Here is a 24,174-nt window from a genome sequence, read left to right on the forward strand (position 1 = left end):
TTTTCTTTTAAGAAAAAACTTGCAGTCCTCAACTCATGTAAATTGGAACAAATCCTTTAAATTATTTAGAGCAGTGATGATACACACTCATTAAAAATCTGGGTATATCAGAAAAGCTTGCTGGCACTTTCTTATTTTTTGCCAGAAAAATCTTCGGGTTTAAAGGAAAACAAAGTCCCAAAGCTCTTTCTGAACATACTACAGGCTACATCTTGTCAAAGCTTCAGTATGATTTGATCCATTTTGAATGTATGCAAAATAATGTTTGAGTAAAAGTGCTAACAGTATCAACCCTAATTCTTGATTGTTGTAAAAAAACTGGGAACAACGTATTTTCAAATACATTTGGGCTTCAAAAGAAGGGAAGATGGATATTCAAACTATGGTAAATACAAACTTTGCATTAAAAAAGGCATTGGCTACAACCATAACTAGCATAAGTGCTGGGAAATGCTCTCATTAAGTTAACACAGAGTTTCCTGTTCAGCTCTCTTCCCAAACTTTTTAATGCCACATCCCTGTTTGCACAGTGCCAGGAGTTTACTGAGAGGGCTGCAGAGAATTCAACCTGTTTTGTCAACAGCGTTGTGGTTTGGATGTTTGCTTGAGACTCATTTCGAAATGGAAGAGGGAACCAGCTACTTGTCTTTACCCAAAAGGGACAATTAGGCACACATGACTGGAAGAGCAAATTTCAAGCAAGGCCTTCTGCCAGAGTTTTCTTTGGTGGGGTCAGCTATTATGCAGAATCAAACAATTGCCTGTTAAAATCCTATTACAAGTCACCTAATGAGCTCTTTGTGGGGTATAAAGAATGTATTTTTTAGCTGGATCTGCACACCCACCTTGCTAAAATCTTGCCAGAAAGTAACGATATTACGATAAGAGAAGAAATTTAGACAGAATTTACTTAGTCAAATTCATATTATGTAGGATTAGTCCCCATTTCTTTAAATAAATAAATAAATAAATTGTTATGGGCAAACTGAGGACTTTTACTTTCTATCATTAATCAAATCCTTTTTACAACTCTTCAGTATATTTTTGTATAATAAGTGACATCCCATAATTTGGGATTGGATCAATGTTGAATTGGACAGGAAACATTTTTTATTTTTTTTTTAAGCCGTCAAAAAGTCTTGGCAACTTTAAAGAGCATCTGATATGAAATGAGATAAAAGAGATACTGGCTCTTGGTCAAAAATTATGACAACTCTTTGGCCACTGTAGAATGGACACCTGGCAACTGCATCTCTTCATTATCAAGCACTTCATGATCTGCAGGAAAGTTACCAGCTGCCAAAAGATGAGTATGCCACTGTCATGGTATAAGCTAAGAAGGAGAAAAATAACTGTTACAGCTGAACCTAAAACAGACACTACAACACTAACTTGGAGCACAAATGGTGCTCTTGAGGGGAAACAACTTACCAGAGACATTTTAAGTGAGCTACTAAACAAAAGACTGGAAAGAAAGGTTTTAATGGTAGTCTGCCATCTAAGAAACACAAAGGACACTTGTGAAAAAAAATAGGGTTATGCAAACAGATCCCAAGTGAACCATGTGCCTATCACAGACAAAGAGACAAATGAGCATACTCAGAAGTGTTAAAATGACAATAATCACCATAAAGTTAAGAACAATGTTACTGACTTGTCTTGCTAGAGACTATGTTTATCCTTACGCTTGAGTATGACAAAGCTATAGGAAGCAACCTGCCAGAGGGCAGAGAAATGAAATTATCTTAAATGTTGTTCTCTCATCCTAATTGTCATAATTCTGTGGAGAATGCTTTGTGAAAATTATTATTTTATTATTTCCCATGTCATGTCATTATTTCAAACAAACTTTGAAACCTGCAGTACATAAAGAACACTGTAAGAACGTCTGCTCAAAACTGTACTCAGTCTGCTTAGAATTTCTTGGCAAAAACACACAAAATGACATTCAACTGAAGGAAAAAAGAAAGTGAGATCTTCAAATCAGGAGTTGAAAAGCACTCTGTGAAATGAAGCATGCATCTAGACAGGCAAATACCATAACTGATTCAGAATGAGCACATGGGTTATAGGCAAACAATTAGGCACAGGAGAAACTCAGAAAGATCTGATTCAAGCCCACCAGCCTCAAGATAGGTTTACCACATTATTGCGCCAGAAATAGCATAGGATCTGTTTTTCAAGAAATTTTCCATATCCATGGCAAAACTGGAAATACTGAAAGAACTGCAGCTTTCACGATAGCTGTGCACACAGAATCCGGCACAGCAGCACCTTCAACTGCGACATTCAGATTATTTTGCAGCAGAGACAGTGGATAGTAACAGTACGGCATTTCTCCTTTTCCAGCCATCAACTGGAGTGTGTAGGCACAAGAAATGAATACTAGATTAAATTAAATTTAACTTGAAGTTTCAACAGAATATTGGTTTGTATTATTTGGACTGAAAATGTCTGATTCAGAGGCAGGCCTGGAATTTCTGCTAATCCAAACTTGGTTACCTAAACTTTTGAAATCACTAGAAATAAAAGGGAAGAAATAGGTCTTAGAAAATACAATTTCTTATTTTATGAGCCTCCAGTTCATTTAAATGGTGTCTGAAAATACACTTCACAACTTTAGCCTGTGTATACTTACTCAGGTGGACAACTGCACTGACGTAGGACTTACTTATTTTTTTATATGCTTTATACTCTAATTCTGTTCAACATATAAAAGAAACAACAATAACAAAAAAATCATAATTCCACACCACAGCAGGAAAGAAAGAAAAACAAAACTAGGTCAGAAGAATGTGCTACTAATGCACAGGCACAGTAGTTGAAAGATACCTGCTTTGTGAATTCAAAAGCAAAGATGCCTTTTTTAAAGACTCCAAAATTACAATAATTAGATAAATTGAAGACTAAGATAGAGACACACAAAGTCAGAAACTGAAAAGAAAAGATAGCTTTCACTCTCCCAGGAGAAACAAAGATGACCCTACCTTAAATAATTCAAACTCCTTCTTTGGCATCAACAGCTATGAATCCACAAAGGACATTTGCAATTAAAATAAATGCATACACAGACATTAGGATTGAAATTATCACCTCTAAGCAAATAAGCAGAAAAACACCCCAAAACTTAAAGGAAAACATTTTGCCGTATCTCTATCAGCTTTTTTTTTTCATGTTAGACTCTATGCTATACAGAAATCAGTGTCAGCCTGTACAAAAAATACAAATCTTTTGACATATAAGTGGAACATGTATATATTTTAGCCTTGCTGTGAATCTCTTCTTCCTTCACACGTACACATGCACACTACAAAAGAAAGTTTTGCTCCCAAGGAGCAGACAGTACCTGAATGGTACGGGTATATGCAGGCTCTGACCATCCTAGGCCACCTTCTTGACTTCTGAGAGGGTCCAAAATGTTGTTTGGCACAAAGCCTGTGCTGCCACTTTTATTCTGAACCTTCCACCACTGCTTTCTGTCATCCAGAATCTGAAATAATTTGGTAAATCAATTACTTATATTTTCTGTCTTTTCTCCTGCCATCATTTAAAAATGAAGCCATAACTTTGCCAGGTTCTGTGACTGCCAACACAGATGTCCCTAAGAAACCCCTGTATGGATATGGAAGAGAAGTGTGTAATGAAATCCTGTGAATTCAGGCATGTGCTAGACAAGACAGTGGAATGAAAATCTGCTTGCGCAGAGAGGCTGGCATCTCCACAACCTATATGCTGTTGACAAAAGGGGTAACTACTAATAACCCAAGGAGAAAGTGCATCGTTGTAGAAACCACAAATTTGGAGAGAGCACACTTCTGAGTACACAGGGAGCTGAAGCAGGATGATTAGGAGAAGTCCAAAATGTGACTACCTGCTGTGCAATCTCTCACACAACATTTTCTCTCTTTGTTGCTCCCTCCCTTCCAAATGTTTCTAGCTGTCACGGTACCAACTCTTCCAGGAAAGGACAGTATTTCACTGTCCTGTGAGTATATGGATAGTGTTTGCATAGCCAGCTGTTCAAATATTATGAAATGAGGCTTTAAAGGCTTTTAAAAGCAATACCAAAGAAGATGGAAGAAATACACAAACATATTTCTACAGCATCAAAATTCACAACTTGGTGCAAAATCTCTGTTTATCTTATCTACAATGCAAAACAAATGAATTGAACTTTCCATATTAAAGGAAATAAATCAAATACGTGGAAGGAATCATTGGGAACAGCCACATTGTCCACAGGAAAGGTACCCTCAGCTTTGACTAGTGCCTGAAATTTGTGTTTTCTCACTAAGTGGGTTGGGGTAGAGATGGGGAGATGAAATTACCTCTACAATCTCTTCTTTCATGACAGAAAGCTCACTGTTGTTTCGCGCCATAAATTCGTACTTGCATTTGGCATATTTCTTGGTCTGTGCTTTACTGTGTGCTTCATAGTTCCTGCAAAGCAAAATCAGACTTGTTCAGAGAGTTATTCAAGCAACTACAAACACAGACAAAACACCCTCTTCCAACATCCTGCAAAACATTTAAACATTCCCCCCCCCCCGCAACATGATGCTGCTGTAAAACTACCTATCTATAACACACCAATTTAAGTGCCAAAAAAAAGCTAAAAAAGAAAAAAAAAAAAAAGAGGCTGTTTAGCTACATGGACCTCAAGAACTGGCAGACTTTACTGGCTCACTGTTTGCAAGATGTATGATAGCAACTTGGATTAGCAGGTATTATTGTTTTAAAATAAACATGTACACTATATTTAGTCTGTTTACCTACAGTAGGTTAAACAACCATCTTCCATATAAAGAAATGACTATACTAAGTAGATAACTGAAATCTTGTGCTTTGTATGAAGCTATATTTCTAATGTTCATCATAGTGTTTCAAATCCATAATAGATGAATATATTTTTGCCATCAACACCAATGGAATTAAACTCAGAAAAATGCTCACCTATGGTGGGTCAATTTTCTTAATTGAAAAAAATAACACATTCAACCATCAAAAATTGATACCATCAACTCTAACAATGTCAAGTTACAGTATTAATTAGAAACAAAAAATAACTTCTTGGCAGTTATAAACAGGTCTTTTTGTAGAACAAGGTATACCACAGTTTAACTCTATGTCTTTTCATTTCCATGAGGAAAGACTGTTGAGAATGCCTTTGGCTAAGAAGCTACTAGTTTCTGTGATGTACCTCTTCAGGTTGAGAAGCCCTCCAGCCCCCTCAAAACAGGCACTAAAGAAACAGTATCATTATTCACTTTTTGCAAATTACACCCAACAACCTAAATCCATACCAGTTAATAAAGTTTGAAAACAAAAAAATCCAAATGGAGAATGAAAACATGAAGCGATCAATGTCTTGAAATGCTGCACACAACATCACAGTACAGATATAACAAAAATCACAGATATCGCAAATGCAGATAGTTGCTGCTGTTGGTGCTGTGTAACTGTGGGTCCCAGGCATGCCTGAGTAATCCAGTAGTCACCTAGCTACTGCATGGCTGTGGAGAACTGTCTCACTTGACTTGAAGAGCAGAATAAAGGAGGAAATGTATTTAGATTGAAATATGATTTTGAAAGAAAGACAAAACACTAAAGTGTTTAAGGAGAGAGTGAAAAACATGGGATGAACCCCAGCCTACAGAATAGCTGTTATGAGGCTGAAAGATGTGTGTGCAATTCCATGTTTTTTCCACCACTACTCAAAACTAATCCTATTTTGAACTCCTTTCTTACTATCTCAGGGATGTAACTAATGTACCTCTGAAGGTGCTTTTAAGCTGCCTTTCCAAACACATTTCACTAAATGGGTCTTCATACTTTGCCCAAACCTAACTATGCTGATCCCTTCAAATATATGTCAGGAAGACTTTTACAAAATGCTTACATTTCAGTTTGACTCCACTTTTGCAATCAAACAGCAACATCCCCAGAACACGAGTCAGGAAATGTTAGTGTGCTTCTGAAGAGATCATAATTCTTTACACACAGCTTTATAAGCCAAATAGTTTACTCGGGGCACAAATATTCTCAGCATTTCCCTCCATCCTTCCATCACTGTGTTTTATGACTACCTAAGAGATACACAATACCAGTACCCCTGCTCTCCAGGCAGGCTGCTCAGGAGCCTAGTGGATTGCACGGACTTTCAGGGTCCTTTTCTTCAAATGATGCTGCAAAACCAAACTACACAGCATACTAGTTTGAAAATGCACAGAACTTGCTGAAAAACCGTTCAGTACTCTTTCAGCATCAGAGTCATCAATATACCCAACATCATACTAAAAGTTTAAGATCCTGACAGATTACGTCACCCAACGAAAACACACCTTACTGAAAGTCCTGGTATGTTGGAATACAGCTCACTGAAGATCTCGGTGAATTAAAATTTCCCTGGATAAGTGCACTGGTTTTGGCTGGGATAGAGCTAATTTTCTTCCTAGTAGCTGGTATAGTGCTGTGTTTTGGATTTAGTAAGAGAATAATGTTGGTAACACACTGATGTTTTAGTCGTTGCTACGTAGTGTTTATACTAAGTGAAGGACTTTTCAGCTACTCATGCCCTGCCAATGAGAAGGCTGGAGGGGAAGAAATTGGAAGGGTCCACAGGCAGCACAGCTGACCCCAACTGGCCAGAGGGATATTCCATACCATACAACACCACGCTCAATATATAAACTGGGGGGAAAGCTGGCTAGGGGACACTGCTCAGGAACTGGCTGGGGATTGGCCAGCCAGTGGTGAGAAATTGCACTATGCCTCACTTCTTTTGGTTATTCTAATACTTTTATCATTATTTGCTTCTTTTTCTAAACCATTAAACTGCCCTTAACCGCAACCCACTTCTACTTTTCCAATTCTCTCTCCCATCCCACTGGTGGAGTCCTGGTTAGTTGCTGACTGAGGTTAAAACACAACCACATGTAACCTACCTGTCCCTCAGAAGGTAGTGGATGGCTTGGTCACTGCCTATGGACCATTCATTAGGAATGCCCGCTTTGAACAAGAACCAGCAAACGATGGCTGAAAGGGCCAGTTTGAATTTCTCACTCCCTACCCCAAACCCACTCCTTTACTGGCTTCTTCACAGATGCTTTAAAATTTATCTTTAAACGGAATTTACCTGGGGTAATACATATTAACAGTTTTCCTCAAATAATGAGCTCCTACCAGGCACACATTATATATATCAAGAGGCAGTTAACAAATAGAAGTTTGTGTTGTGTTGAACAGACTGCAAGATAAGGGCACACTGGGGATGTCTGCATCTGTACCAGCCATCTAGACTCCTTCCTACAATCAGCGCTGAGAAGTGGGCACCAGCACAGCACGTCTCATTTCATATGTTTCAAAAGACTGATTTCACCTTACATGAACTGCTTCTTAGAAACACACATTTCTCTTTACCCGCTACAAAGAAGGCCTGGATGACTCTTTCAGCTGCAGCAAGATACACTGATATCATCAAGAATTCAGTGCAGTAAGACTCATTCTCTAAATCTGAAATGGAGGCAACAACATTTGCATGGTCTTACCCTAGAAGGTCAAAAGAGGTCTTATCTCATTACAGGTAAGACAGAAAGGAATTTAGAGTGCAGACCACCTAGATTTCAAGCTGACTGGCCCTGAGACAAGGACTCAAAAACTAATCAAGTTTGAGAAATTGATTAAGAGATGAATACTATTGCTGTTGCTGTTATGAAGGAGAAATCTGAAGTTCGAGAAAAGAATCAAGTCTTCAACTTGCACACCATGTGGGAATTTGTTTGCATGCAGATTAACTACCGGATCTTTTAACACGTAGCTCAAAACAAGGAATTATGCAAAGGTTTTCATCAAGTGAGTTATATCAATGCTGTTTTAACCAGCAATTTCACCCAAAGTAACTTAGTTTTAACATCTTCCATGGCACATAAGCCAAAATACTGTTCATACAGTGGATGCGGAATAGGATTTGGCATGGAGAAGCAATTCCAACACTGTTTTTACTGATTTCCTTCCACAGCTTGTGTTGGTGTAAGTTCTCACAGACAAGGCTGAGACTCCAAGGATCACTGCATTTGATCCTGTCAAACTATTTCAATTTAGGCTAAACTGAAGGGGATGGAAGAGCATATGCAAAAGGATACTGGTTGCTATGCAAACATTTCAGAACATTTCTGTAACATTTGAAAGAGAATGAAAGAAATGAGGAGTTACTATTCTGAAAGTGAGTATTTATGCACCAGCTCAGAAAATAAAAAGCAGGATACTATGGAGCATTAAGTGAGCAGCTAAGCAAATCAAACAATCATTCTAAACAAAGATGAATCTCAGAGCAGACTTGTCATTCTTTGCAATTCTGAAAAGAGCAAAGAGTGTATTTAAAAACATGACATCGAGCAGAAATAAAACTTGAACCCAAATAGGAGGATTCTGTGTTCTCATTTGGGTTGGGATTCCACTATATCATTTTTGACAAAAACATCAATTTAACAGCATACATGAACAGGATAGTTATACAGAAATTATATTAAAAGAGCCTCTCCTCTCTCAGGAGAGAAGCAAAAGCAGAATACCCATTGCTAGCCAGAATCGCTTCCTCATAGAAACAGTGCTCTGCTCCAGACACAACCAGAGGTAATTACAGACACCACCACCCCAATAGCAGTTAAGTCGGGACAGTTATCCACAGCACCACGTACGCCGTTGATTCAGTGTTACCTATCTACATGTCGGCTAACAGTTTGCTTAAAGGCAGCAACAGCCGCCCCCTGGTCCAGCAGAGGCCCTCGTTTGTAAACTGTGTTACTGAATGCATACCCATCAGACGGAGGATAGTCAGGAACACTGGGAGGCTGGAAGACAAAACAGAAACAAAGGCACAAAGTGCATTAGTGTCATTAAGCAGCCTAGTTCTCTTCATCCAGCACCCCTAGGGTCCCTGTCAGCATTCATGCATCCTCAGGTGCTCATGCTTCTGCTATGAAAAGTTAATAACTTCTGCATTTCAAACACATAAACAGGGAGATCAAAAGGATAAGAATAAAAGAATTTCTATCCTAAGTCATCCCACTGCATTAATATTGCAGTGGATATTCTTTAGAAAAAGAGTTCTCCTGGGCAAGGTCCGTGTCATCTTTCAGATATCACTACAGCAACACAACTTATAAACAACAGCTGAATGGCTTTAAAATAAACTGTGCTGAGAAACTGCTTTGAGCTTTTGTTCTAGATGTACAATTAAAGCCAAAAACCTCTAGCTAGCTAAAAGTAAGTCTCTATAAGAAATAAAACCTCCCAAGTAAAATTGCCACTCTCTTGCAGGATTATAATATGAAGTGGCTCGTTTATGTCACCCTCTCACTGAGCATGACTACAGTCAAAGAAGAAATGCAAAAGGAATGGGATAGTTGGCACAATTAAGGATTTTAATTAAGGAAAATTATCACAGTTTATCGCAAGCACATACACAAGACTGAATCAAAGGCTTTAGAAAACGCTTTTTAAAAAGCAGTCTCCTAAACAGAACCACCTTAAATCCAGCAATGATGCTCTGCATCTAAGTAAGAATTATTTTAACCACCACTCCCTAAACCAAAACAAGCTAAGCAGTTGTTTTCTGGAGATTACGATCTTGAAATTGCTCAGTCTAGATCTTTTCATCCTACCACCACTCAGCTGCACACATTGGAACAACTGAGATTCATCAGAAATTGACAAAGTTCTAAGCCTGTTTTGCTGTGGGTTTGCGTGTTTGGGTTTTCGGTTTTGTTTTTTGGTTTTGGTTTGGATTGGGTTTCGTGTTTTCTCCTATCTGTTACTCACCTAATTTCTACCTCCAAGTATCTGATCTGGTACCCAGAAGCACTTGGCTACAGGTCTAAGGGCTTATGAAAAGAAAACCACACCAAAATTGCCGTAGGCATAAAATATCTTTTAAAATTATATAATTAAGGAAAAAAAAAATCTCAAGTGTCACCTAGCTTATGCCTTACATCAAAAGACACACAGGTAGCAGGAGCTCATTTTACTTCACACACAAATTATTTGCATCGCCTTAGCCTCACTGGACTATCACCGCTTTCCCGTTGTTTAACTGCCATTTGAAGTCCTCATTGCTGAACCGACTTCACCCTGAAACCCCTCCAGTGGGAAAGCTGTGTGTGTGGCTAGATCTTAAGGTTTAGGAATGGAAAAAAGAAACATAGTTCGCATGAGCAGGGACCTCCAATGCACTTTGTCAGATGCCCTGGCAGCCCCTGCCCAGGAGGGAGGGCAGCCACATCATGCACCCCTTCTCCACTCCCAGCATGCCACAACTCTCAATATGCAGCCTTGGTCCTCTGGAGAGCAATGTCACACTGAGACACAAGGCCAATTAGTGATAGGACACAAACATTTATATTCTCATTTTTCCAGCATTCTTTGTTAAACAAGCTGTTATAGCAGACTTATGAAAGAACATTTATTCTGGTATCACCCACTCCAGAGCAGTTATTTTGCTGCAGACAAATAGCATTTTGCACTCACACAGCTTTTTCCAGCTGAGCACCCACAACATTTCACAGCTATTAAGCAGCTCAGCACTTTTCACCCTAGGGATGTGCTGAGGAGGCACTGGTGGCACGGGGAGCCAAGGAGCCAAGGTTAAATGACTTGCTCAAGACTACACGGGAATCAGCGACACTCATGAAACTAAGACCTGACACAGAATCATAGAATCAACTAGGTTGGAAAACACCTTTAAGATCACCAAGTCCGTCAGTTCCCCCAGGTGACAGGCACAAGTGGACTGGGATATATGATTTATGTCTTTTGAAGATTAAGACAATGACTTGGCAAACAACTACCAGTCCAACAAACATTACCACCATGAAAAAGAATTAAATCAACTCCCTGAGACACAAGCAATCAAATTACCCCAATATATTCTCCCCCCCAAATTTGTTTTAACTTATTAATAAGAATAAATAATAAATTAAATCATCAGAGGAGAAAAATCAATGGTGCTCTTATTTCAACACCTTTTTTTATTATTATTTTTAATTATTATTTAGAAGGAGCTTAATGTAAAAAACAACAACAACAAAAACCCTGCATGGAATGTACAGCAGTGAAACTAAGACTAATGTTTGATGAGACTTTATCAGGAGATGACTAGAGAAGGGGATGACACCAATGGCAACAGCTATATTTCACATTATTGTACCCATTAGCTTTACTAAATGTTTTTTTGCTCACCATGAGTCACTGGCAGTAACCTAGGTTTTGGCACATTTATTCTCATATATCTTGTTAGACATAAAGCCAAATGGTGTTTTAAGTAATCAAATATGTACCATGTTATCCTCCTTTGTTTGGCAGACTTTCTACCCAATTTGTTTTTCCCTATAGCTGTGTAGACTTTATTTTTACTTTTTTTTTTAACTAAAAGATATTTTCATGAAAACGAAGTTTTATTGGGACAAGCTTTCTATGGACAGCTTTGATAAACTTTTGCTGGGGAAGCGTTGTTGTCTCCTACAAAAGAATTGCTCTGGAAGAGAACGCCATCCCATAACACCCAATAATTCTTCCCTTGAATCTTCTTCCTTATGTGCATTTTTTCACTAACAGATAATACACACACACATATATATATATCATAAAATTAAGATAAAATCCAGTATGATGGTGTTAACATGTACTCAAGGAAAATGGGGAAGACTAGGGACCAAACCTGGAAAATTGTTAGGTGCACTTCATACCACAGCTGCTAACAGGGGACCATGGACTAGCTCATACTTGATTTAAACTAAAACTAGCATACAAAAATAAATTCAAATCTTAAATTAAAACTTATGTCCTCCCAACCACAAGAAGCTTCCAAAAGTAAAACTTCTGTATGTTTAAAAAGGCATTAGCTTTCTGTGTGAATTAATAAAAACACCAAACAAGTAACAAAATCCACATATATTCTTCAAATATTGACAAAAATTAAAGCACAGGCAATTTCCTAATTGCTTTTTTGGTAGCTGAACAGGTTTTGGTTTTGTATAACTTTAATATAAATGTAATGAACTTCACCGATGCAGGAGGCATCAGAGCACAGTTACTCCAACAATGCTGAAGAATGTCTTCTTTATGAAGGAAGCAGTTGGTGCTGCCTTCACCTAATCTACAAAGCGTTGTTGCAGGTAACCTACCTCAGTTGACAGTCTTTTCATTTCTTGCTTCCGTTGTTGCTCTGCAACATTTGCCACAGACTCAGCCAATTGATTGAGTTCTTGCTCCTTGGGAGCTCCCATGAAGTTCAGCAAAGGAGGTTCCCAACCATTTCGGAAACGGGGGACATAAGGTGGAATAAAATGGTCTTTGGGCCAATCCGCTCTGTATGAAAAGTAAATTAGAGATCTGTATCAAGGGCCACACAAATATTGATTTCATAGGTTTTCCTGAAAATAAAAATGCTTCAGAATTTTTATTAGCATAGAGGAAAGGATGGGATTACAGTACAGGCAGAATAGTGTCAGAACACAGAAAATCAGCAAAAAACATTTATTGACCATAACTATGCTCCTTGCTGTGTTCTGCAGAAAGAAACTGTTCCTGCTGTAAGGATGTGCCAGTGGTAAAATATAACAAATATCTGTCTTGTAGCAAAGCATGAGTAACAGAAGAATCAATCACAAATAAATCTAGGATTTGTTTTAACTCTTAAAACGGGAAAAATACTGCAATGCTCTATTTGTATGGAAGCACCAGACAAAAAATTTCAAAGGAACAGCCTGCTCTATAAGGAAGTCTGAAAGCCAGTATGGAGCATGGAAGCTTAGGGGGCCTAGCTAGACCTAAAACAAAAAGTTAAGTAAGAGCTTTTACTGACAAAGAAATGCAACTCTACATACTCCAAGATACAAGAATTATCACCACATATGCTGGTTTATAGTCCAGATTGATCTCTTTAAAGTACTGTATGACTTTTCAGAGCTCCATTAACATTCTCTATTATAATACAAAATACCTAAAGCTACAGTTTTCATGCTCTGGCTTTGCACGATACATAGCACATGGTATCTTCACAGTGGAAAAAAAAATGGGAATCTACATTACAGTCTTTTAACAGTCTCATTAATACTGCTTCAAATTAAAGGAACAAATGCTGCCAGTCACACAAGTTGCAGGAGCAGTCAGCAGCTACTAGCCCATTAGCAGGCCTGAGCTAGGTTAGTAACCCTTGAGTTTTATCATTCACTTCTCCAGCTACACCACACCACAGTGTGCCTCTGGATACAGAGATTAATCAGACCATCATTTCTCATCTGCACAGGTCAACCAACTTCATTCTTCACTGACTGACAAGAGCTACTTTTCTTTCCATTAAACTTCTTATCAGGATGGACTAAACAAACGATGATGATATTTCCCAAGACAAGAGCCCATTATTTTACCCAGTGATCCATTTTCCCTGCGCAGGGCTCCCACGGTGTAAGGCAATTTCTACTGCCAGTCCCACCACAAGCTTCTATGAAGCCAACAGAGCTTGAAGCAGGTAAAGGCAAGCAAATGGTACTTGGCTTAGGGAAGCTCCCTGGCAATCACAAGGAGCTGCAATTCCTGTTTTGAGCTCATTTTGTAATAGCAGGCCAAATGATAGGCCTGAAGGATGAATCTGGACATTTGTAGTCCTGCAGCAGAGCAACATCAAGGAAGGGAAAGACCTTTATGTCACTCTCCCTACTCTGACGATTGTCACTCCATGCTCTAGAAACTTTCCATGCAGCCTTCGTTTCCAGCAAAACACTCAACTACTTTTTAATTAATCAATTAATTGACTAAAGAAATCCACTTGGTAGGTGTTTATATTTAAATTTGAAATCTAAGAGCAAATATGAATAAACTCAAAATACCTTATACTTTTCCAGCCAAGTTACTTAATCATCATCAAATGTACTTACCTACCATAAGTAAGGATTAAAAGAGACTTTGGTAATTTAAGCTTTTTCTTTGGCGTGTTCTTTTTACCTAAATAATTCTTGATACCATGGACAAAATTTCTGTCTGCATTTTCTCCCTCCTTGAATCAAACCACTTAAAATCAAACCACTCCCAAATTGCACTGAGGCTAAAGAGCTCCTTTCAAAAAACTTCAAAGAACAGTTGTGAAGAGCCCAAAGCCTACCAAATTAATACTGAGGTTTTTGGGGGGTGGGTAACCTGGTTAAGATTGTGTCAAAATAAACTTCAGTTGAGAGATCATCTCTAAAATATACGAAGGCTTTTTCTCACCTGGCTTTGGTCCACGTGTCACCCAATGACATCCATAACTGTCCTTCCTCACTGGTGACGGTATATCGTAGGAAGTCTATCGTATCTTTTGTTAGGAGGGGGCTGAGTACTGTACTAGCAAGCTCTGGACCTCCTGTTGTCTGTACCACCTAAATGCAAGTATTAAAATAATCCAAAACACATACAGATTGTCAGTGAGGAAGTTACTGTGAATATAAGTTACTTATAGTGCTGCTAGGGAATGTTTATTACTCACAAAAAAAAAAAAAACCCTCACAAAACTCTGAGAAGCTAACAATGTGTCTTAATGTCCTACAGCTTAACTAAACCATTTATTTCAGAAGAACTTCTGTTTGGTCACCATTTTATAATTAGACCTGCTTTTGGCGATATTATTTTTGCTCTACTGATCAAAACTACACATATTTCCATTAATTTGACATATGGCTATGATTTCAACTCTCCTCCTGCATCATGTAAAGTATCTTAATATTTTATTGTTAAATATTATAATGGCAAACTGTAACAAACAAAGCTAAAGATGAATTAAGTAAATATATTTAATAAAAGGCATATATGCAGAAAAGGATATAAATTAATTTTTCAGGAGACCCTCATCACTAGATACACCCATTTCTCATAAGTTATTATCCAGGGACAAAATATTTCAATCTTGTTATCAGTGAAAAGGTTATAGAGCATATAAATAGAAGAGTTTTGAAGGAAAAGACTGAGAAAATTTTAAAGCCTTACCATATGTAGTGGAGTAAACAGAAAATGAACCAGTTCAGCTGCACTAGGGTTCTGGATATGGAACTTTAATTTGGCCTGAAGGAATGGGAAAATGATACATTTTAGAAGACATTTAACTTTAATGACAATAAATACTTCACATAAGAATGGCCATCACTGTTCGGGCCAGAGGCCCACCTAAACCCAGTGTCTGTCTGCAATATCCACTAAGTGCTCATTCATCCAATTGCTTTTGAATCCATGTATATCTTTAGCACCTACTGGACAAAACAAGAAGTTCCAGGACAAAATTATATACTTTGTAAAGAAGCATCTCCTTTGGAAATTTGCTGCCTCTTGGTTTCTCTAGTATGCTGTAGTTCTCTTACAAATGAAAACCACGCAATCCTTCTCTACTCACTTTTTTCCAGTGATTTTTGTAACAATTTACAGATTTATCACATTATTCCACTCCTTGGTCTCTTTCAAGGTAAAGTAATTCTTTCAAGCATTTTTGTCCTCCCTGTACCTTCTCAATTTTATTACACTGGGAACAAAATCAGGTTAAGGAACATATCAGCACATTTGTTAATTCTCCCCTCCCACCCTCCAATGGTTCTTAACATTTGCTTGATTCATCACCATTGAACAAGGATGATATTCTCACAGGTATCTGTACAACACCAAGATTTTGTTCTAATTTGTTTTATATATTAGATTTTTCCCCACCTTTCCATGACTACCATATCTATCAATATTGAATTTCATCTGTTTCTTTATCTGCTATCATGAGATATTTCAACAATTGTAGACTCTACACTCCCCATTTGCCAGAACACCTGAATGCCCATTCAAGCAGGGTTTCTAGTCATCTACCTGTAACTTGCCATTTTGATCTGTTCTTTAACCTACTGCCACTTCTTCAATTTGAAACAGATCATCTCCTGTGCTCCCCCCCCATAAAAAATGGTTTTCATGAACATAGTGTCCACTATCAAGCTTTTCTAAGTAAATATACACACTAAAAAATCATATACTTTCTCTGATACACCTCCTTTGAAGATTTCTTTTATTTACTGATCACTCATTCACCCTGCAGGCTCCAGAAGAAAGAAACACACCAGAATGCATTTTAAAAAGTTATAGTAGTTTTTATTGCATCTTGCTGTCTGTTCCTCAAACTGCTTTTGGCTAGCCTCAATCTGCTTTTACATCTAGCCTTCCAGAATGTGCCCCCAAATGAAGAAAGGAGGAGAATGTGTTTTTACTTCTAATAGGTTCCTATACATTGTCCTTCAGCCATAATAGCTCACTGTTAGTCTTTCTAAAGGGTTTTTTTGACAGATGGTACACATTTTCTAGAAGCTTCTGGCATCGTGTTTTAAAATAGTTTCCATTCTACCAGCAAAGATTTTATTCTTCTAGCTACTCCTTTTATTTTTAAAATGGACTCTTCATTTTATACAGTTCTTCATGTCTGACATAAAGTGAAATTTCAGGCTTTTGTGGCTCCTGCAACAATGCTGAAGTAAAGAACTGTTACAGCACAAAGCTCTTCGAGAGCAACATTAGAAAACAGGTCCTAGGTGCTGCTGAGCACTAAAACAAAAACTCCTTCTTCTCTTGCACAGGAGATGAAGATTAAAGATGCACAAGTTGTTCCTGGGTGAAAAACTAGTTCAAATGCAGAACACAGTGAGGAGTCAGAATGGGGGGAAAAAGAACCACACTACAAGCACTATTACTGAGAAAGATCAGCATGTTCTAAGACATTCACTCCCTCCAAAACACCAATCCTTCAAGGTCAGAATTACAGCATTCAATATAGGATTTAATACATATAATATATATAAATAATAATATGCACATTAATATATATATTCTTAACATTTCTAAGTATCTCTTATAGCCCTGCAATCAGAACACATTCCCCAAGAGGAAGGAAAAAAACACTTATTTGACTCAGTCAATACAAGAATGATTTGGCACAGCTTCCACAGCAATTGGAAGAGAGCATCTCAAACTAAATGCTTTGAAGGTATCCCACTTGCTGCCTTCTTTTAATAGCACTTGCAGAAGAGGAGATGCCAGCAGAAGACTACTGAATTAACATCTCTGCTTGTTGAGAACCAATTTGTCAGATGGAGCATTCTGAGGACAGAAAGGCCCTATGTAATGATACCAACAAGCACAGAGAGTTTGATGGGCACAGGAAAACAGAACTAAATTAAGGCCACAGCTGGTGATGCTGGCAAGCATGCAGAGCTGTGAGCCTTAAAGACATTCCTAGAAATTCTTTCATGAATTTTAAGTAGAAGTCTTTAAGGAGCCAGAAAAAGAAGAAACACAAGAATGCTGAAAAAGAAGCATGCTCATCTAGTCACTGTGTAGAGAAGTGGAGGAGCAGTATCCCAAAGCCCCAAGGAAACCTAGGCCAGAGGTGGCCAGCCCTGCTCTTGCCCCAGTTAAATCTAGGATGGAGAAGGAAATGGTTGAAGTCCAAGACCAGTCAAGTATCAGCTGAGCTACCCTCCTGTGCATCACCCAAGGATCAAACAAGATTATATTTCCAGGTATATCAGCATTCTTCAAGAGGATGCTTGTGGGTTTGCTCCTTCTGAAAGAGCAGTGGGGACTCAAGACAACATAGGTTCAGGCTTACAATTCCCTGGATGACTTTACCACCTCTGCTTGGCTGGCAGCAGTAAGGCGTTTAAGACCCCCAAGGTTTCTCTACAAGGCACCATGAAAGTTAGGTAAAATGCAGAAAACTTGATTAATGCATTCCCAAAGACAAGATGACCTTGTTGACACCTCAGCTCTCTTAGGGGTATCAACAATAAAGCATCCACACCCTCTGGAAAAGCAGGAACCTCCAAGAAAACGCAACTTAAAATTAACAACAAAGAAAATCATGTTACTGATTATTCCTTTTCCTCTCCACCTTTCACCACAATTTTAGTTCTTCACTCATACTAGTGGAATAAGACATAGGATAACCAATGCAGCAAACCCAGCACCCAAAATAATTTGTAGTGGTAGAGAAAACGAAGATTGTGTTACACTTAACGTCTGCTATCCCAGGAGAAAACCATTATTGCATGACTCACTGGCAGTCACTTACCAGAAGATTGAAGCCATGCTTGAATTTTTGGAAGCAGTCAACAAATTCATCTGGAGGTGGTGGCTTTGCACGGAGAGTAAGAACTCCCTCTGTGAACGAAATTAGATTTTTATAGATCCATGTATATGGTATATAACTTCTACAAATATTACAGATAAATACATAATGAATTTGGAAACTTACAGAATTTTGTAAATATAGAACCATGACAGTGAGTATATTCTGTGGTCACATCTCTTATTAAACACTCCCTATTAACTTCAAGCACCTGATTTTCATAGGTTTCCCTCGACGAAAATATCGCATAGGATATTTTTGTGCTCAAAGAAAATTACTACATTAGTGAAAAAAAAAAAAAAATAAAACCCAACATAAAAGGTCACATTTGCTAGCTACTTCAATGATCCTTAGAGAAACAGAAACGTGTGCAGAAGAACTCCCACCTCCAGGTCCTTTCTTTTTACTTTTCTTCGCTTTCTTCCTCTTTGAAAGTTCAGTAAATGCTTCAGCAGCTTTCTGAAGTTTGGTAACAAAATACTCAATGTCATCCAAAATATGGTTCAGAATTTGCTATGGGAGAAAAGAAAAGTCAGTTTCTCCACAAGTTTATAATAGAAATACTCCAAAAATTCAAATGACCACACTCTCCCACAGCTTCCAACAGCTTCCTCAGAACGAAGTTCATGCTAGAACTTTCCATATTTAGATTCATTATATTCTTAACACACCTGTGAAGTATTTTACATCTCAGATTTTTAAGAACTTTGGGCCACTGGAAATTTTTAGAATATGTGCAACAACATTATTAAATTCAGACTGCAATTACACAACTTGTTCAAACATTGTATTTTCTCTCACAGCACATGAAAAACATTCTAATTATTTGAAGAGACAGCTTTTTCCTAAACAGTGTAACTTCCTAATCTCCTTTAGTACTAAGTATTAAGCTATTTTTTGAATGTCAGAATGTAGTTTTATAGAAAAGTGCTCTTTGAAGAATTGCTTTCAAAGAGCGAGTGGAGGAGAATGAATGAGCCCCTGGGGAAAAGAAACACATACACCAATTCAGCAGGCCCCAACATGCTCCCCTCAAGACCTTCTGATGTTGCTGAGGGCAGAGTGGAAAAGTAGATAGTTAAAACTGACAAATGGGGTAATCTTTGATATTACATACATCATAGGACCTGCTCATATAGCAAGCAAAGTTTATGTTATACACATACATGGTACAACTGTCTTCAGAAATGACCATATGCTTATTTTCCAGGTATTGCACATGTCTAAGTCCCACTAAATTTATGGAATTATTTATCCTTACAAATTTGATGAATTTGGTCTACCAGACAAAATTACTATTTGTATTTTTAGTTCTTCATAGTAGAAAATTTTATATCAACATTCAGTCATCCCCCCTCCCTTTTTTTTAAGGGAAAAAAAGTAAGAGAAAGAACTACCACCTATTCACTTTTAGGTTTACCACCCAAACGTAGGCTTCCTGGAAAGCTTTCCTGCAGAACTGAATTCCTTACGTAGAAAAAGGCTTCCTATGAAGTAGAGCTGCAAAATTTCACGAACATTAGGCAGTATCACTTGTAGTTTCTCACTTACAACATCCCTGTCAATCCGGGCTGCTATCATCTCTGCTGTTTCTTCATGATCATGGTATTGTCTATGTTTTTCAACTGCAGAAAAGAGAAGAAAATAAGACATCTATATACATGACATTAGTAATCAAAACTTCCTATACAGCTTATGCTTTAAACTATACTACTGTAAGAAAAAGTTGGACAAAACTGCTTGTACCATTCACTTTGCAAGGACTGCACACAACCTGAAAATCTTGCCTGATCCTTAAAAGTCTCACAGGAATCTTAGGTGTAAGCTTTCAGTCAGCTTAGCTGAATGAATGAAGTTAACCACAGAAGTGTGGTTAGCCAGGTTCTGAATAAAAAATTTACAGCAGAGATGGCAGTTTATAAATACAACATAATGAGAAATCATCCCATTTTGCAAAATATGCTGAAAGCTACTCCAGCAGAAGTAAGCAATTAAGAGTAGCCATGACTTCAAAGACAATTTAATGTAAAAGATAATTAGCAAAAAGGAGTATGAAGTCTGGCAACTCAGAAATGGGAGGTAATGAAGTGACAGAACTGGTATTTCTAAATAACAATGGACAGAGTAACTTTTAGTGAAAAACAACAACAGTTAACATTCTGAGAAATCGTAATTTCTGCATTTTTAAGTCACACTAAATATTACATTGCATTTTTTAACAGGTGAGATTTTAGTAAATACATTCTAGAAAAGATCCACAAGTGGAATAAAAGGAACCGCAGGAACTCAGATCCACAAGTGGTCTGGCAAGATATTTGACAAACTAATGAAATTTTTCTGAAGTGAGAAGTCAAACAGAAGAACAAACTCGCCTTTACTCAAGACAGATATAATACTGCAGGTAAATAGATTAAATCATAGCAGATTACTCTGACCATTTTTAGTTGTTTCTTTTGCATAGTCATGTATTTTGTTGAGAGATACAGTTTAATGAATCGAGAACAATAAAAAGACTCCATGGTTAATAACATCCGATTCTTAAATTTTAGTATCTACTAATCAAAAAATGACCGAACATACAACAGAAAAAAACAACCAAACAACCCAGAAAACGTCTCAACTTCACCTTATTAAAGTCTATTTTACAGAAGGAGATTTATTTCTTCAAAGAACATCTTTTTTCAAAGAAATCTGATACATACAAAACTGTTTCCATAAGGGGAAAAGGGAGGTGGCAAAACAAAAAACAGAGAAACCCCCACAACCAGAAAAAAAAAAAATCCAAACCCATTAAAAATGTTACAGCATTCCTTGATTAAGGCTTTACAAAAAAGGAAAAACCAAAACAATATCAACAAAAAGAACTAGTTTAGCCATACGAGCCATTACAAAGATAAACCTACAGTAAATAAATAATGCTGATCTCAAGTCACCTTTTAATCCATGATTATATTTTTTAATTTTCAAAAATATCTGACCTACACTCTTCATGTTACTGAGAAAGAATCATTAAATTACTCAAGTTATGACAGTGGTGGTTACTGTGAATGTTACTACTACGTTCACAAAAAAGCTCGGGTTAAAACTGGTAGCCCACACCCCAAACACAGCTAAACACAAGTAAAACCAGCTCCAAACAGAAATGCAGAAAATGGGTAAGTGCAAGTAAATGACAAGTCACATTATGACAGTCAGGTCTTATTCCCCAGATCAGGCAATGGTGGCTTGGGGCATTTCAAAGTAGACCAGGAGAATATTCCTATCTGCTCTCAGTGCAGACAGAGGGATGATCTTGCACAGCCATTTCTGTATCTGGATTCAATTACTGTAATCTTTATGAAAGTGATCTTTCCAAATTACTTTTGCATCACATGAATGTACTGCCCAGAACAACCATTTGCCACTGCACTGTGCAGTGGTGGGCTCTCAGGAATACTCACACTCGCCCTGCTCAGCAGCCCATGCAGACCATGCTGCCACGCGGCTTCTCACGTCCACTTGGGTGATGGTCCCTGGTGGCACAGGAGCAGGAGCCTGCGGCGGCGGTGGGATAGCACTGTCAGCTTTGGATATCATTCTAGAGGAAAAATAGAAAGCCCACAAGTGACACTTGAAGGAAAAACATTCTATTTTCTTGTGCTTAATAAGAGAAGACAAGGAGATTTCACAAGGACCTCTTTTACTGTTGAACACAGCATGGGCTTGCCAAGTAAACAGTACTCAAGACCACGATGTCTAAATATGTTAAGCACAAGTAGGAACTCCACTCCATGATGGGGTTATGGGGTTAGCAAAACTTTTCGGTGCATGGCCACATGGGAAATCCCCAAACAGTGCCAGAGAACACAGTATCTAGAGATCTGCCAGTTTATGCAGGTAATTTCAGTGGCTTGGGTTTAGTAAATGGAATTTTTATTACCATATGCAGTCTACTGGCTGGACTTCCATTTTGTGTGAAAGTTTTCATTAGAAGCTACCTTTCAGTAATCACAAGTTGGGCATTTAGTCCCTTAATTTCTTAGATTGTCAACCACCTGTTTCTTAAAACCCTACCAACAAAACCAATTAAATTTACTGGCTGATTTTCCTTTTTACAACCTGCCTTGATACAAATGTATCAGTGTTTCCATCTGCAGTTTTCCAGTTCATAGTGTAGTTTTTAAATACCATAAGGAAAGAGGTCTTCAAAGTCAATCTACAGCTTGATACCAGCAGACAAAAAAAATCCCAATAACTCCTGCTTTACCTACACACATCCCCTCCCTTCCCCATGCCCTTATGCAAAAGCAAGATCTTCACCTTAAATTCACCTTTTAGTAATCCCACCACATTCAACAACACAAAATGTCAACTGTTATCTGGTCTTTGAACACTGAACAATGAAATATTTCCCTCACCTTTCCTTCCTCCCAATGCCAGCACGTACATGACACAACGACAAGTAACCAGCATTAAGCACTCATGACCTCTTCACTTCATAAGCCCTCAGAGACTGATATGTCGGATTATTTTTCCATCAGATGTACTGACCTACATAATTTTTCCCAATTATATCTCATTACGTTCCCTGAACATCCAATGTGTTTGGGTCCTGGACTGCCTCTTTGTGCTAGTACCTGTTTGTTAGTCCCACAAACAGTAAAGGCTACCCATTTAATTTTAAATTAAATAAATAACTCGGATAAAGTTAGACACAGTTCTGGTTTTGTTTTGTTTTTATAGGAGTATCCTTTACTCTGGGAAAACTTCATAAATTTTCAGAATTTAACAGGTAACTAAGATTGTTACAAACTCATTCACGTAATGGTGACATTTTTACTTAATAATTTTTGTCCAGCAAAGACTTTTCTATTTGAACCATAAAACTAAGTGCTACTGAGAGATACTATCAGGATGCAGTTACATACTAACTTTTCAACAAACTACCACCATTGCTGTTCAGTGTCTAATATACCTATGTCCTTGTTTTTATGCCTGTTGGCTACCTTTCATTTCTGTATTACTCTTCTCTGAACCCAACAGCCTCTTTTTCCTCCACATTTTCCAACTGGCAGAGAAGCTTTCTCTACCAGGGAAACAAGAAGTCTTCAGCACCATTGAACAGGCAGGCAGGAAGATTATTCCACCTACAGTTGCTGTTTCATTTAACATCTTTAGATCCCAAAACCTTTTAACATAATCTTATTTATTTGGAGTTATGAAGCATTCATTTTTCATTTAAATTTGAACTGCTTGACCCATATGCAGAATTGAGACATGCAATGCTATTCTCTGGCATCTGGCATTGATGTCAGCTATTCCCATCACTAAGGTAGAATCAGGAAAGGTAAGAGTGATGCTATGAACTGAAAAAGCATAGATAATTATTAAAGCAAGGTTTCTGCAAATGGTTTTGGAAGTATATTTTCAACTCGCAAAAAAAGAGCAAAAGACAGCAGGCAAACCTGAAGAGCTTCTGAATGCTGTAACATTATTTGATAAACCCATATACTGACAAGAAGTTAGGTTTTTACCTCAGTGTTTCAAGCCTCTTCTTTTGTTTCCCACTTTTGCTGTCACTAATTGCACTTTCAATATCTTCATGTATAAAGCTAGCCTAAAGAGGCAGAAGCAGAAACCATCAGTTATCAGCTAGGCTATCCATATATATGAAATAAGTACCTACTCATGCACTTTTTTAGGTCATCTTTAGATTCCAGATTACTTTATCAAGCGCCATTTATTTAAAAATTCTGGGGTAAATTCTTTTACATATACACAGAACAAAAGAATACACAATGCTATTGTTTGCAAGTTAGCATTTTTGTCACTGTTCCAACCTCAAGCATTATCACCAGATGAGTATGTAATCTGATACCAAATTTGTCTGAACAGCTGTAATTATCTCAAGTCCACCATTCTTGCATAAGCTATTTTTTCCCCTTTGCATAAGTTATTTTTGTTTTTCTCAAGTATTTTAGGGGAAAGACATACTATTAACAAAAATTATCTGCTATAGA

The 24,174-nt window shown here is 37.7% G+C and overlaps 1 protein-coding gene across 8 annotated transcripts in view; it reads right to left on the reverse strand.

The window, feature by feature from the left end:
- EPS8 (EGFR pathway substrate 8, signaling adaptor) overlaps positions 1–24,174 on the reverse strand; it is a 135,410-nt gene that overhangs the window by 13,955 nt on the left and 97,281 nt on the right. For 7 of the 8 annotated variants that reach the window (XM_065683259.1, XM_065683294.1, XM_065683249.1 and 4 more), the window contains 11 exons: positions 23,689–23,771; positions 21,616–21,752; positions 19,727–19,800; positions 18,562–18,688; positions 18,119–18,207; positions 15,016–15,090; positions 14,263–14,411; positions 12,180–12,363; positions 8,716–8,849; positions 4,329–4,440; positions 3,347–3,490 (listed from right to left, as the gene is read on the reverse strand). In XM_065683259.1, coding sequence (XP_065539331.1) covers positions 3,347–3,490; positions 4,329–4,440; positions 8,716–8,849; positions 12,180–12,363; positions 14,263–14,411; positions 15,016–15,090; positions 18,119–18,207; positions 18,562–18,688; positions 19,727–19,800; positions 21,616–21,752; positions 23,689–23,771 — 1,308 coding nt within the window. The remainder of the gene's footprint in view (positions 1–3,346; positions 3,491–4,328; positions 4,441–8,715; positions 8,850–12,179; positions 12,364–14,262; positions 14,412–15,015; positions 15,091–18,118; positions 18,208–18,561; positions 18,689–19,726; positions 19,801–21,615; positions 21,753–23,688; positions 23,772–24,174) is intronic. The other variant, XM_065683311.1, reaches the window with a different exon arrangement.

Source organism: Lathamus discolor, chromosome 1, assembly GCF_037157495.1.
Source record: "Lathamus discolor isolate bLatDis1 chromosome 1, bLatDis1.hap1, whole genome shotgun sequence".
Lineage (NCBI taxonomy): Eukaryota > Metazoa > Chordata > Aves > Psittaciformes > Psittacidae > Lathamus > Lathamus discolor.